The sequence below is a fragment of the Hibiscus syriacus genome, unplaced genomic scaffold (assembly GCF_006381635.1).
Source record: "Hibiscus syriacus cultivar Baekdansim isolate YM2019G1 unplaced genomic scaffold, ASM638163v2 tig00116971_pilon, whole genome shotgun sequence".
In the NCBI taxonomy this organism is placed as follows: Eukaryota; Viridiplantae; Streptophyta; class Magnoliopsida; order Malvales; family Malvaceae; genus Hibiscus; species Hibiscus syriacus.
The window spans coordinates 2,593,768-2,610,124 of NW_024063495.1; the positions used below are offsets into that span (position 1 = coordinate 2,593,768).

At 32.4% G+C, this 16,357-nt stretch overlaps 2 protein-coding genes across 2 annotated transcripts; both read left to right on the forward strand.

Moving 5' to 3' along the window:
• Nucleotides 1-4,522: 4,522 nt before the first annotated feature.
• LOC120191671 lies at nt 4,523-11,142 on the forward strand. The gene is made up of 14 exons (XM_039194579.1): nt 4,523-4,642; nt 4,908-5,016; nt 5,618-6,526; nt 6,828-6,928; nt 7,025-7,139; nt 7,469-7,546; nt 7,636-7,728; nt 8,064-8,147; nt 8,533-8,631; nt 9,294-9,356; nt 9,569-9,599; nt 9,925-9,971; nt 10,215-10,273; nt 10,760-11,142. The coding sequence occupies exons 2-14, from the start codon at nt 4,969-4,971 to the stop codon at nt 10,977-10,979; spliced, it is 1,947 nt and encodes a 648-aa protein (XP_039050510.1). The 5' UTR covers nt 4,523-4,642; nt 4,908-4,968; the 3' UTR covers nt 10,980-11,142.
• A 1,581-nt stretch (nt 11,143-12,723) lies between these two features.
• Nucleotides 12,724-13,419, forward strand: LOC120191672. Its single transcript, XM_039194581.1, has one exon. The coding sequence runs from the start codon at nt 12,802-12,804 to the stop codon at nt 13,357-13,359; it is 558 nt and encodes a 185-aa protein (XP_039050512.1). The 5' UTR covers nt 12,724-12,801; the 3' UTR covers nt 13,360-13,419.
• Nucleotides 13,420-16,357: the final 2,938 nt, after the last annotated feature.

Genomic DNA, 16,357 nt, shown 5'->3' on the forward strand with positions numbered 1-16,357 from the left:
CCCCGAGACTATAGCTTTCTGGTTTGGGTTAGATGATAGTGGTGTATATAATGAGAATGAAAATGTGGAATATCCCTATGTTCCAAACTCCAGTGTTAGTACTCTACGATCTCATCACGATCATTTTCTCCATTTGATGATCTCTTGGTGGTTTAGACCATCCGGAGGTAGGCACTCCACACTTCGTGCTAGGGATTTATGGTGGATGTATTGTCTTAAAAATAAAATAAAAATAAATCTGCCCCACATTATATTCAGTCAACTAGTGGACATCATAAACATTGTTCCTTCAAAACATGTTGAAACATTGATTTATGGATGTCTTCTTAGTAACCTCTTTATCAAACTTGGTCTAGACGTCTCTCTTGACAATCCTATCCCACTTCAAAATCAAATCAATCTCACATCTTTGAAGAAAGCGGATTGGAAACAAGACGAGGTTACCGGTCAATGGGTTTTTAGACCCGAAAAGCAAACTTCGGGAGCTAGTTCCTCACGAGCTGTTCCTAGTTCATCTCGTGCTCCTCCTCCTCCTCCGGCTCTGGCTTCTGACGATGATCCTGAATTTCAACAACTTATGCAAGACATCGATGATCACATACCCGATGACGAGCCTGCACCAGAACCAACTTCACAAGAAGATCAAATGCCTCCATATTTTCGTTCGTTTTTTAAGACATTTGATTTACGGTATGCGTCCATGGATTCACGCTTCACATTCATTGAGTCTCATCTCTCTACCTTGGGAGCTCGACAACAAGATATGAATGATCGTTTGGATGCACTCACACTTGAGATGAGAGCTCGTTACCCTCCTCCTCCTCCTCCTGATCCTTCGATGGATGAATAGACTTATCTTGATTGTTTTTGGGTTTAAACTTGAATTTAACTTGTTAAAACATTTTGGATTGTCTTTCTTTGATTGTTGGATGACTGTTTGATATTTTATTTCATATATATTTTGGTTTGTTACAATATATGCATCATTTATTTTTTAGTTGAAATATGACCAATTTACCATTTCATATTTTATTATGAATATTGATTATGAAACTAATGGCTAATCTCTCTTTTAATTATGATCTTAGCAACTTAAGCTATATATATATATATAGATAGATATTTAATCAATTGGCTATGTTTTTCAAAACCTTGTTTAAATCGATTTTAAGTCTTTTTGATTTAACAAAAAGGGGGAGAAGTGTTAAGTGTTAAAAGTTTTAAATGGGATAAGTGTTATAGTAAGGGGGAGTAATTTGGAGTAATTTTTTAATTGATTTCAAAACTTATTTTCAAAGAAAATCTTAAAATTACTCAAGAGTTTTGTTATATCAAAAAGGGGTAGATTGTTGAAAACATTTTAATGTTTCGATATAACAAATTAAGTTAAATGAATTTTAAGATTTTACAAATGATTTTCTAAAAGTATATTCGATTTTCACAAAGTATTTTGAACCAAAATCAAGCCTGAAATCAATTTTTTAGAGTGATGCACCGATGCACCAATCCATGCATCGATGCACCATGAATTAAATTGAACATCGAATGCATTTCATGCATCGATGCACATACCATGCACCGATGCACTGAGGATTTTATGAAAACATCGAATGCATTTGATGCATCGATGCACCAGCCATGCATCGATGCACTCTGGCTATTTTGAAACATCGAATGCACTTGATGCATCGATGCACTCTTAGTGCACCGATGCACTAAGGGTCCAACGGTCAAAATATTTGAATTTTACACTGATGCACCAATGCACCATGAGTATACATCGATGCACTGACGCTCCCAACTGTTTTAATTAATTGTTTTCACACTTAAACGGCTCTATTGACTCCACTAATCATCCCCAACATTCAAAAGTGATTCAAGGTGTATTTAAGCAAGCTTAGAAGCCATTGATCAATAACAAGAAACATCTAGCAACTAGAATCAAGAGAGAATCAAAGAGAAAGCATCAAAACCTCAAGTTTGAGCATTTCAAGCCTATTTTTCATTCAATATTCATTTTGCTTTCAAGAACACTTATTGTGCTCAATTGTATTTATTCTTGAGTGTTTTTCCTTTGTTCTAGAATTGTGCAAACATATTTGCCTTGTGAGGTTTTTCTTGTGAGTTTGCAAATTTGTAATATTCTCTTTGAGAAAAGAGTGTTCTTAAGAATTGGGGTATATTCTTGAGGGAGTTGTAAGGTTATCTCTTTGGCCTCAAAAGAAAGAACAAATTAGTGAATTTGTTGGAAAATCCTTAGTGTGGATAGCTAAGGTAGTGGACGTAGACTTTGGTTGATAAAGTCGAACCACTCTAAATCGCTGTGCAATTACTTTCAATTTTCTGCAAAAGCTTCCACAAAATTTTAATTTCCAATTCACCCCCCTCTTGGCCGATTCCGTCAATCGATTAACTCAACAAAAGGAGGTACCTGTTGTGCTATTTTGCGTCCATATTTTCGTAGTTTTCTTCATAGCGGGATGAATCGTTCTCTATCTGAACATACTCTTCTAAAACTCTTCCAAGCTTATCCATTTCCATGCATGTTGGTAATGTCGATAGTTAACCTCGGTAGTCGGTCGGAATCTTCAAATTTGTCGAAAGGCGACGGAAGGTAACGACTTACTCGATCGTCGTGAAGGCTTTGATGCAGCGATAGAAAGAGATTGCATGCATTGTTACAGAAGAGTCAAGAGCTTTATTTTCCAAGAAGAATGAGGAGGAGGAGGAGGAGGAAAGAAGAAGGAAGAAGGAAGAATGAAGAAGAAAGAAAGAAGAAAGAAGAAAGAAAGAAGGAAGAAGAAAGAAGAAGAAGACCTGTGGGGGTGTTGTTTTAACGGAGTTAATATGTCACGTGGGAGATAACGGTAGGGACTATTTTGAAAATGAACTAAAAGTTCAATGATTGTATTGTAAATTTCAAAAGTTAGATGACCAAAACAAGTGCCTAAAAATTTGGGGACTATTTATATATTTTACCCTTAAAATTATATACATCTATTTTATTACTTTACATTATGTTCAAATAACACTTACCACTTAAATTGAATTAACTGATAAAATACATAAAATAAAAAATATATTTTCGACATAAAAGTCATGATGTCTACATTAGATCAGAGATTTAAATTATGGTTGTAGTCACATTTTTAGTTATATTGTATTTATCACGATTACGGATATAACAAATATTAATATAGTTATTATAAGTATAACGATCATGCAATAACTGTTTTAGACAATATTTCACTACTGATATTCAATAATAAACTGTTATTTTGATAATAGACCAATGTTTAAATTCATGCACTAAACTAAAACTTAGAACTCTTTTTATATAATATCTTAGAGTTTCCTTGATAACTAAAAATCTATAAAAAAAATATTATATATATATATTTAAAAAGCTCAATTATTATTATTATTATTATTATTATTATTATTATTATTACTATTATTATTAAGGACGTTAGAATTAGTTGAGTGGATTATATCATCCGAAATTAGATTTATATTTTAGGATAAAGGATTTATGTGTTGAGAAACTGGTGAATGTTATAGAAATCAAAGGATTATCTCTGAGTTAACATGGGACGATTATTATCTTATTATAAGTGTTCATATACAGCACGTTCAAGTTCATTATTGGCATTGCCGGTCATAGAAAAAATTATCAAAACTTAAAGATTTAATCCCTCAAATTACATATATTATTATAATTACGTCTCAACGTTTAAACGTTCAAGTTCATTGTTGGCATTGATGGGCATAGATTTTATTATAATCATAATGATTGAAAATTAAACAGCGATTGAATTTATTTAAGTAATAATTTTTATACAGCAAAGATTCTAGATGATTATATTTTTTCTATATTTTAATATTAAGAATTATGTAAGAGAATTATTTTAGAGATGTATAATATTTTTTTAGTAATCTTTGGTGTAAGTTGTAGACATTATTTTTGTAATGATATTAGAAGAGTTTTTTTCCAGATATATTAATTTTTCAAATATACATTGAGTTTTGGGATACGAGTAAATTTTATGTATTTATGCCTTTTTTTAATTTCTTTATTTATAGTGGATTATTATTTCTTAGATTCATGCATATAGACAAGGTTAAATCAAATTAATCTTGTATTGATTTCCTTTTTATTATAAATTCTTAATCATTTAAATATTCATTTAATGTGTGATGTCAATAAAATAATATAAATTAATAACTCAATTATCAAAATAAAATGAGTTAAAAATGTAATAATAAAAAATAATTTAAAAAAAAAAAATCAATCATCAAAATAAAACATATTAGATACTAGTAATATTTAGCCTAAACAAGACCGACCTTAAACTCGAAATGCGATTATGGAAATCTGTCCCCACACATAACAAGAGGCAAAGCGTTGCGCCAAGTCAGCAACTGAAAGGATGAAGTACAATCTAATAGCTTCAACAAGCCACACGAGTTTCCATCGTCACCCATTTCTCTCTCTTTATATATATTTCATCTTCTTCCATTCTTTCGACTCCCTTCCTTGTACATTAACCGCTTCCTTTCCACTTCATTTCTCAGCTTGTTTTTATGTTGCATCCGCCTTCAATTTTGTTAGAAACTTGCATTGGAGAGGACGAATTACTTGGTACACTTTTTTTTTTATTTGATCTTATTTTTAACTCTGTGTAAAGTTTTGATCTTGTTGCTACAAAGATGAAAATGAGTTTTGAGCTAAAGTTTTCGAGAATCCCATGTTAAAGAACCCTTTCCCCCCCCTGCAATTTGAGTGCTGTGTAATTGCCTTTTTTTGTTTGTTTCCCCGGATTTCATATTATGAATTTGTTGTTTCTCGTTAAGCCGGTGACTACACATTGAATATTGATGTGGGTTTTTTGTTGTTGGAATTTTAGCCGATATCGAAGTTTGTTGAGTTTTACCAAGTGTGGTTTGCCATTGAGATCATTTTGAACAATGTTACCCGTTTGCTCAGCCGCTGCTGGCTGTTCTTCACATTCTCAGGTAAAGTTTTCACTTTCTTTAACCACAAATTTGCTTCTATGCACTATTTGACTCCCTTGTTTTGATTTTATGGGTTTAATTATTTTCTGAATTCTTGAATGTTCCAACTTTCAAGCTTGAATAGATAAATTATAATCAAAGTTGTGAAATTTAACTGCTATGGAATATTGAATTAGTTACAATGTTGAGGAGTTGATAGTATTTGGTTAGTAAGTGGATAGAGCTGCATTGAGGGGGAATGCTTTGTGTCAGTGAAGACCATAATATATCCAGATCATTCTGGGAATTTATGTTTATAGGTAAATGTTGCTTGTTTATCTTACTTCCGTTTTCAAGGTATACCCTTTCTTGTGTAACAGTTTTTTCCCCAAATCCCGACGGACCTTTAAATAATTTTGCTTCAAGAAGTAGTTCATTCGTGTATTTGAAATGATGATCTTGTACTATAGCTGCATTTAGGGCGTGCCTTTACCAACGTATGAATTTCTGTGTAACAAATGTATTTCCTGCATCCTATGTCGTTACCTATATTTAAAATGGCACTGGTTAATTGTCTTTTAAGAAGCAGTTCATTCATTATCTGAACTGATGCCTCTAGCAGATTTCATTCCATGGAGGTTTGCGGCCTTTCACTCCATTTGAAAAGTACTTTCAGAGATGTAATTATCAAGACAAGTCTGCTTTGGGCATTTCAAATGGAAATCATCTCCATAGAATGTGTTTTAAGCCACAAGCAACGAAATCTTTATACTCCAACTTTGTTGAAGGCATTGAACAACCAGTATCTGTGGACCTTGTTAACAGCTATTCTTGCCCAGATGAGTTAGTTGATGTTAAATGCAAAATTTCTAATGGATGGAGTTCTTCAGTTGAAGCATTAATGTCACCCACTGATGTCGAACTGAAATATGTTGAAGATTCTAGCATATCTACTGCAGAAGAGAAACTTGTCGATTTGTCAAACCAATTAGTTGAAAATGCCAATGATTACATGGGCTTGGAGGGACCAGAAACCATATCAACTATTGACACAACACCCAAGACCCCCACTGCAGCATCTAGCTCCGTGAACTTTGATAACGATTCACTATCCAATGCGAAAACTGGTCTTGACGATTTTCTGGCTGGGGTTAACGAGTCTGTTAACTCTTCGTTAGACAAAGTAGAGAATGCTGTGAAAAGCATATTGGAGAAAATTACTTCTATAACTTCTGTTAAGACAAGTGCTTCAGAAGCTGTAGTTAATGCTCAAGTATTAGCTGACAATAAGCTTTCAAACTTGTCAAATGACTTGAAGGAAGCATCAAGTAAAGCTAATATTTTTGCTGTCGACTTGTTGAGGCGTACAATTGTTGGAGTGGAGGATTCTTTATCAAATGGGGCTTCCTCTTTCATATATTATTATGCTTCTTCTAAGGAACGTCTTCCGCCAGAGATCAAAAACACACTAACTCTGTATGAAGAGAAAACAGGAAAAGTCTTAAAGTCTGTTGGGGATGCCCTGCAACAGGTATCCTTTTATTTGGTGTTCATATCAGTCCATGTCTCATGGCTTTAATGTTATTTGATGATCCTCAAACAAACTCCTGCTTCTAGATATATGCTAGTAGTTGGGACGATAAGAATTTATAGTACTAAAGATAGAGCAATGAGTTCAAGCATAAGAAATCCCCTAGAATTATATTTTCTAGTTCAAGGATATATATATATATATATATATATATATAACAAATCCATTATTTATTCAGTTGTGAGCTGCTGCTGTTGCTGCTTCTTTTCATTTTTATTTTAATTCAATTTGTTGTAAGCAGATTTACATTGGTATTGAGGGGCTTGAAAGGAGTCTAGGCTTTGATCCGAATGATCCCATTGTCCCCTTTTTCCTTTTTGTTGGCTCCTCAGCCACTCTATGGTATGAATGTTCTTATGTGCTCATTTTAATTATAAGTTTTACTGAATAGTTCTTTTTTCGCATGGGGAGTTTATATTTTGTATCAGATCTGTGCAGGGTGTTTTACTGGGTGTGGACATATGGTGGTTACTCTGGGGACTTATCGCCTAAACTAACTTTGGAGTTCTTGTCTGGAAAGAAGAATGCTTTACTTATTGATGTGCGGCCTGAGGCAAGATACCACAAATTCTTTTGGCTCTTTTTGCCCCCTTTTTTGTGTATGAGTAAGACGAGAAGGCACCATAGCTCAAACTTAGGTTTCAGTCCTAAGCCTACCCCACAACCCCCCTGAGCTGCACTCCAATGAGTTTTGGGCTTTCTGTTTTGTAGGATGGATATTGACTTAACCAACCTAGTTTTAATAGTGCTCTCATGCTTCTTTTCCTAGGGTGCTATTTTTCCTCAGATGATTAATGATCTATTATTTTTCTGAAGTTGAATTTTTTTTTCCTATTCCATTGAATCTGAAGTGGCTTGTTTTTGGGCATTAACTTGGTCAAGGTCTTAAGAGAGAGAGATGGCATTCCCGATCTTCGACGAGCAGCTCGGTCTCGTTATGCTAGTGTATATTTACCTGAGGTCTGGTTAAACATCACCATCTTACTTGAAAAGTTTACTTTTATTGGCTTTCCCAAAGTTTTATCTTTATGGTCTTTGTTTTTATTCAGGTTAATGGTTCACTACGCCAATTAATGAAGAGCGGAAGGGGCCTTGATGACTCCTTGATTGCTACTGTTATTCGAAACTTGAAAACCATTGAGGTTTGCATCTTTTTGTTTTTCATTGCTTACCTCTTTGCTGGTTTTAGTTGATTTTTTAAGCTAGAGATTTGCAGAAAGAGTGAAAGAAGAACTTAGGGTCAGACTAACCAAACTCTGTAACGCATTCACATTTAGGCTACTAAGAACACTTTAGCATATGATTTTGTAGCTTCATATGTCTATGAACTTTCTTACTATTTTGCTCTTCTTTGTCAACTTAGTTTTATTGTTATACCAAAGCCATGGCTCGAGTTTACTACTGACTGTAGCCATTGTTATTGGCCTTTGAATAGAACATCATAATTTATGCATATTTTCTTTTCTACCACTTGTAGGACAGGTCGAAGGTCATAATTATGGATGCTGATGGTAGTCGTTCCAAAGGAATTGCAAGATCATTGAGAAAACTTGGGGTTAAGGTAAGACTTGGGGGGGAGGGGGAATGAGAATTACGATACCTGGAATTCATATGGTGTATTTTTTTTTTCTTTTCTTTTCATGAGCTAACATTCATATACTGGGAACTCGAATGTGAGAGATACTACAGTGCCTCCCTGAAATATTACAGTTACATATTTGAGAGTGTCTTTGATCTAAGGAGTGAACATATTCAGTTCAAATTCAATTAAAAGTTCAATTTTTTTTTATTAATTTGGTCTGTCATATTTTTTGAAGACTTGTGACTAAATCCGAACTGAAATATGCAGGACCTAAATGGTTAAATCTGTAAATCCGAGTCACATTTTGGAAGCTGAACATTGCATTGTTCCCGGCTGACTCGGTTTAATGTGTTTTATATCACAGAAACCCTACCTGGTCCAGGGTGGCTTCCAGTCATGGGTGAACCAGGGTCTCCGAATTAAGGAACTAAAACCAGAGACAGCACTTACGATACTCAATGAGGTATTTATTATGTTGTACTCTCTTTCCTGGAAGTCTTTATATGGAAAATGCGGTAAGTTGATTCATAGGATTATGATTCAATTGATTGTATTTCTTTTTCTTCATTCTTTTTTTTTTTTTGCTTAATTAGAGGACATCAAGTAACTCTGAATTCATTTGCGACAGAACTGCCTAAAGTATATCCGTAAAATATTGGACCAAGAATAAAAGAGGGAGAAAGTCACATACTTTATTGGAAACTACTTGGTCATCATGGAACATAATCACATTTTTGTATGCTAATGTGATTGATTAAGGTAGTTTTGTTGGATTTCATCTTCTATCTTAGATGTTACTGCTATCAAGTATAATAGCTATTTTAGAGCTGATGTTTAAAGAACCACATCGAACAGTTACAACTAACACATCCCCACCATGCAATGGAGAAATGAAGAAGAAATAGAGAATCAAACAGCTAGGGTATCCATATCTTGTTAACATCTATACTTAAAATCTGATTCACTGCTGCTAGAATGTCCCACCTGAATATAAGACACTTTCAAGCCAAAATATTACTGATCTAGGATTTCCATGTGTGCCATACTTGAATGATATGAATAAAAATGCTTACGACTGTTTTTTTTTTCATTAGTGTAACAAATTTTAACTTGTGTTCATCCCAGGAAGCTGAGGCGATCTTAGAAGAAATTAGTCCTTCTCCAGTGCAAGTTCTTGGGTATGGTGTGGTAAGACTCAGGTTCCTTTTATGATATGTAAACTTTAATAGTTTATATACTACCTAAAAGAAGGGTATTCTTATTATTACACAAGCTTGAGCAATATTCGAAGTACGTTTGGTATCTAGTAAGGTGGTCCAATGTCATCATTATCCTCACATGTAACAAGTTAATTATATCAGTTAAAACCCATAAAATGCTAATGTATATCTTTGTGGCAGGGTTCTGTAGCAGCAATTTATGCTCTGCTAGGTATGTATCTTGTCCTTCCTTGAAACATATCAATTCCTTTTCCTTTTTTTTCTCTTTGAAAAGAAATTGAAACCTGGAAGCAATAATTGATTGCGATTTATCCCAAGGTAGTCTAGCCATGTGCATTTTGCATTTCTTAGAACTTCTGAAATGCCAATTTGTTGTGAGTTTTGATTTGTAAATTATGGAGAAAGAGATAGTCAGAGAGATTGCTATTTAATATATCTTCTCTCTAATATATTTTTTCCAGGTATTTTGTCATGCATTTGCACTTCATAACTCCTTATGTCGATTTTTTGTTTACTGGCATTCTACTTCTTTGTAGAGTGGGAGAAATCATTACAGCTGATTGGCATTCTTGGCCTAGTCGTGGTACGTAAACCTCCTGGTTTAACACGTTCTTATCAAGTTCTCAGTTTTTGATATCAATTTCCTTATTTTTCTAAATTAAAATGAACTTTGATGTTTTGAATAAAAAAGAAGAAAAAAAAAGCATGCTGTTGCTTTGTTCTCTCGTCTGAACATCTTTAGCTTCTCCTATATTTTACCTTGAGAGAATATTTTAGCAACTCTTTCAATTTAGCTTCTTGATTGCTGACTTCTAATTTTTACCAGACCATTTATCGGAGGGTCTCTTCGTATGAGAGCTCTGAGGATTTTAAAGAAGACATAAGGTACACCCTTCTTCAAAACATTTATAATACTGATATTGTGATATTAAAAAGATTGTCTTTAGATACATTCTTGAAGTACCTGTGTCTGATCCCATGTCCAAACTATATGGCTATTAACGGCGTTGTCTTACATAAAACCGTCGAAAAAAAGGTTGTGGTAGTTGTTGCCAATGCATTATTTCCGAGGTTGGCATTTCTGCAGAATGATGATAACTAAATATATGTTATGAACTTGATACTCAATAATGTCTTTTGATTGTCGTTCATTCACATTAAGTAGAATTGTATGACCTTGGCCTTTCTGCTTTTGTCATCTATGATTTAGCCGCTGATTAAGTTATTAGGTACGTTTCACGTGTAATTTTGCATAATTATTATCGTACTCATGGACCAAGAATCAAGATTTTAAATCCTTCTAACCAATTAGTTGGATTTTACTGAAACCTTGACCACAATTTGTTCTTCCAACTGAAATTCTTCTTGAAGGTTGTTGCTAGCTCCTGTCAGATTTGGAGCTCAGGCACTTTCATGGGTTTCTGGGAACTTAGAAACCAATGGAATTGGACTTCCAACCTCACCCTCATCGCCAGATGTTCAAAGCCGAGTGTTGCAGGCTGCTGCGAAGCATGAATCTAAACCATCTGATTCAGAAGATCCCGATGCAATGGCTCCAATGAATGAGAAAGTTGACCTCTCCGAAGCATAGGTGTAGTGCATTTTTCTTGCAGTAAAATATCTCCATTTGATCATCAAATTGGTGAATGCAATGGTTCACGTTGACATAGTGAACAAAGAGTTTGCAAAGATACTGACCTGTCTAAACCCTAAGAACAAGTCCTCTACATATGAGCTAAATCATTTATGTTCTATAATACTCATCAAACAATCATACCAACTGCAATCAATAAAGCTTGGTTAATCATTTCCAAACGTACAAGTTGGTTTTGTTTTGTGGTTTTGGTTAGAAATGCAGCTATATGTGTCATGCATTCATTATGCATTTATTTCCGTGCTGCTTGTTTTAGAAAAGTAGAGAGCATTCTATCAGACATGTCTTTTGGAAAGAAGGTAATAATCTTGTGACACTTACATATAGACACTTTAACCTTGATGCATGTTTCAACAGTCATGACACCAACTCAAGCCAACAAGTCATTGTCATCAGCAACGTTATCAACAGCCATTAACAGCCGTAATTAAGTTTCGTGTGTCAACGATGTATGGACATCATATTGATGGACGTTTTTCAACCAGTTCGAACCCGTTTAGGATACATCAATCACCTGACTAACTTCACTTGTAGGAAACTGTATTCAATGTTTATCCCCGGATAAATACCTTGTTTGATGAATATGAAGGTCCAATTTCACCATCAGGTGCAGAGCCAGTGGCACCGCCGGCGCCAGGTTGGTTGTAGACTGACTGGCCAAGCTGCATTACTTCTGGGTTGAGGTCAGCCATGGCATCCTTCATTCCTTACGTCAAGTCCTAACATAAAATACTACATTTGTCCATGAAAATTACTTCATACACTCCATCACCAACCTCATTCACTACACCAATATTACCAAATGCACAACAAAGAATTTGCCGGTGTTATCTTCACTTCTTCATATTTTAATATTTTAAACTTATCCAAGTCCATTTAGTAACATACAATCCAATGAGAAACCAAACAAGATGAATGAAAACCATTTTCACTCAATAAAGTTAAAGTGTTTATATTTTGAAAGAAATATCAAGACTTTTTCAATAGTATCGATATTATTGAAAAGTATCAACATAGAATTTAGTTTTGTTGTTTTGAAGTATAAATACTAAACAAAAAGCATCAATGTCTTACTGAAAGTCTCAATCTAAACCTCATTTTTAACTCGATTTAGGCTTGATTTATATTTAGATTGGTGATAATAATAATAAGAGGTTATATATTTTGAGTATTAAATTTAGAAGAAAAAAAGTTAGCATATTGACAAGTTTTTAATATACTTGCATGGTTACATATATATAATGATGTAAGATAATAAATTTCAGACTTATTAAAAAGGCTTAAATATATAGAATAAATATCCAAATTATACATTTTTTCTATTAAGTATTTAAACTATTTTTCGGTAAATCTAAGTACTTAACAAACATTATCATTTTAAGTGTCCTGACAGTAACGATTGTTGAAAATCACTTTAAGTGACACGTGTCGTATTCTGATAATTTTGATAAAATTGACAAATTCATATATCAATTTATATAATAAACCTAAATTCCATATGATTTATATTTGTTTTTTTGTTGAGGAACGTTATAAAGGGAAAAAAAACTAGACGTTTACAAAGCTTTTGAATTACTTTCTCAACGGTCACCATCTTTTAAAAAATTGAACGTTAACGCAGAAACTTGTCACCCTTATATACTTGTTCTCCTTTCTTCAACCTATAGAAAACCTTCAAATCTTTATCCAGAAACAAAATTTCAAGCTCGAAAATTTGATTTTTCACCCTTCCATCGAATTCAATTCAAAGTTCTCAACAATGGGTCTCTCTGTCGAGAATTCGGTAACAGAATCTCATAGCCGATCCCACAAAATCTTCTTAGTCAGCAATTACCTTCTCTTGGGAGCCGCCTCGAGTTGTATCTTTCTCACCCTTTCCCTCCGTTTATTCCCTTCCCTGTTCGGCTTCTTCTTCATCCTCCTCCACGTCATCGCCATCGGCGGCGCCGTCTCGGGTTGTTCCGTCGCGATCTCGGGGTCCAACAAATGGTACTTGTCTCACATGGTGACGATGGTGCTGACGTCGATATTCGAAGGCTCTGTTTCGGTGCTTATATGGACCCGAACCCAAGATTTCTTGGGGTATTTGAAGTCGTACGTTAGGGAAGAAGATGGGGTTTTGATATTGAAACTGGCTGGTGGGTTGTGTGTGGTGGTTTTCTGCTTGGAATGGGTGGTTCTGGGGTTGGCTTTTGTATTGAGGTACTATGCTTTCGTTGAAGGTCATGGGGTTGGCAATGGCGGATCGTTGAAACAGAGGAATGGGAAAGTTGCAGATGAGGATTTGAAGAACTGGCCTTGGCCTTTCCAAGTTTAAGAAAAGCAAAATTCTGGGTTTTATTTTTGAGAAAAATTTGAAATTCTACCAAGTTACATTGTAAAATATTGGTGATTTTTACTGTTCTTGTACTGTCTGTCCATCTGTTCTTGATCAGATCGGTTACTTTATAAATTTTGATTAAAGTTCAATAAATTGTTGATTTCTATATATATCTCGTTTCTGAACCATTATTAGATTTGAAGAACTGGCCTTGGCCTTTCCAAGTTTAAGAAAAGCAAAATTCTGGGTTTTATTTTTGAGAAAAATTTGAAATTCTACCAAGTTACATTGTAAAATATTGGTGATTTTTACTGTTCTTGTACTGTCTGTCCATCTGTTCTTGATCAGATCGGTTACTTTATAAATTTTGATTAAAGTTCAATAAATTGTTGATTTCTATATATCTCGTTTCTGAACCATTATTAAAATATGTATAAGTTGCATTGATACTTTTAGGGTAAACTACGTATTCAGTCATCTACTTTTATTAATGTGATTCTATTTTTGTCATCTAATAAATTTATTTTCAAAATTATATTTAATGTTTAATTTTGATCACTTATCGTTAAAAAATTAATACAAGTAATATTATGTTATCATTGAAAATAAAAAAAATTATCATCTCATCAAATCTTTACACTTTTTAACGGGATATTGATTAAAAAATAGTCGAGTGACAAAAAAAAATTAGATGAACCTATTTCTATATGTAATGGGGTAAGGAGAGGTAGGGTAGTAGGTTGCCCCAACGCTAGGTTGAGAGCAACTTCTATAAAAGACCTCTAGCAATTATGAATTGACCTCCGTGAAAAGATGATCTTTTTGATAAAGTAATTAAATGATAAAGTACATTAAAAATCACTCAATTTTGTTGAAATGATCTTTTGATCATTTTTAAAAAGTATAAGATGGTCTATTTCGACCTATTACAAAATGATCCTCGTGATATTACAAAATGATTTATTGAACTATTACAAAGTGATTCTTAAATCTATCAAAAATTTATTATAATAATAATATTTTAGTGATCTTTTCTATCTATTCAAAATAATAATAATGAATTATTTTATAATTTTAAAAATTTTGGTGACTAAGAATGATTTCGTTGACCAAATAATCCATTTAATTTTTTTAAGGAAATGTATGTGATGGAAAATTAACTTGGGAACTAGACGACAAGACCATTTGATAGAACTCATCGTGTGAAAATAAAGACTTTTATAAAATATAATAAATGATTATAACTCGTTTTGTCATCATGAAGATTTTTCATTTTCACATGATGAGTTTCTAATTCCTATGAACATAATAAATTTTATGTGTATTATAATAAATAATCTATATTATAAAATAAATTTTTAGTACCTATATTTTTGGGGAGGAATCCGCTAACAATATTTTGAATTTATTCGACTAAAATATCATTAATCTATTTTAAAGGGAAAAGTATATATTTAATACCTAAACTATTAATTTAGTCTGTTTTAATATTTAAACTATCAATTTTTATTTATTTTAATACCCGTCATTAAGTTTTAAAAAAATAAATCAAAACTAATAAATTAATACTAAATACGAATTTATGCTTTTTAAAATAACACGGGCAGCCCAGCCCAACTTGGATCGGGAAACTGACCTCTGAGGCCATCGAAAGGCTGGTGTAATTTTCGTCTATATTCATTGAACCTAGACACTATTTTGTTTTCTCAAATATTTTTAATATTCTTTTCATTTTATAAAAATATAACTTGCGTTGCGCATGATATTAGTATACATTAGAGGGTCAAGGAGTTGAAATTTGATTTTTTGTTCTTGATATAATTATTATTGGTATTTAATTTATGAACTAATAAATACGAATTATTTAAAAATTCAGGATTCCGTCCTATTAAATTATCTAATAGTTGATTGATTATTATTTTTAATATTTAATATTTTAAAAATTATTTTAACTCTTAAACAAATGATTCTAATATGATATATATTCGAATAATTATTCATCTTTCTATCTATTAAAATCTGAAGTTGGTCAACTAAGTTGAAGATATTAATATTATAATTAAGAATTTCTTTAAAAATTAATTGATATTAGAGTTGAAATTCGATAGCATAATCCTTTCTCTTAGAGAATAAATTAAATTAGAATTATTTTCAAATAAAATTTGGATTTTTGTTTACTATATCTATATATTGGATCATATCTATTTTTTATTATTTTGAGTGATTACAATATAATATTTGTTTAGATTTTTTTTAATTAATTGACAACAAACTACAGATACAACTGCTCGAACTATAGATCATAAGAAAAAAATATTTTTATCACTGAGATAACTTGATGAGTTTATATTTTGTTGTTTCTAAAGTAAACATATATCGGTATATAAACTTGATTTTAAGATATAGTGTATATAACGATTTCCATTTAAAGGTATATAATAAAATATCCTCAACATTTGATTAAATAATAACTTTGGTCATTATTCTTATTTTGAAACATTTTGACCATAATATTTTTTTTGGGACAAAAAGACACATTTGTATATGAAAATTGTTAGTCAACAAACAATCAATACTCTAAAATAGAAATATTTTTTTAAATGAAACATTGAGGGCCAAATGTTATAAAAAAGAATAAATGTTAAAGTAACTATTTAGTTAAACATTAGTGGTATTTTTACTTTAAAATGAAACATTAAAAAATTAAAATGCTCAAAAAAGAATAATGTCGAAAATGATTATTTTGTTAAATATTATAATTTTTTTCCTTTTAGTATTATGCCATGTTTAAATTGATACCTTAACTTTTTTTTTTATTTAATTATGTACATGAATTCAACTTTTAGGTTACAATTGGCACGTAAACGTGACTTAATGATTCAAATTGGTTCAGACAAATGATTTATCGTTATTATTAATTGGAATTAAAAATGAATTTAGGTTGCCAATTTGAATCAACGAGATAAGTTCATGTACCTAATCGGAGGAAAAAAGT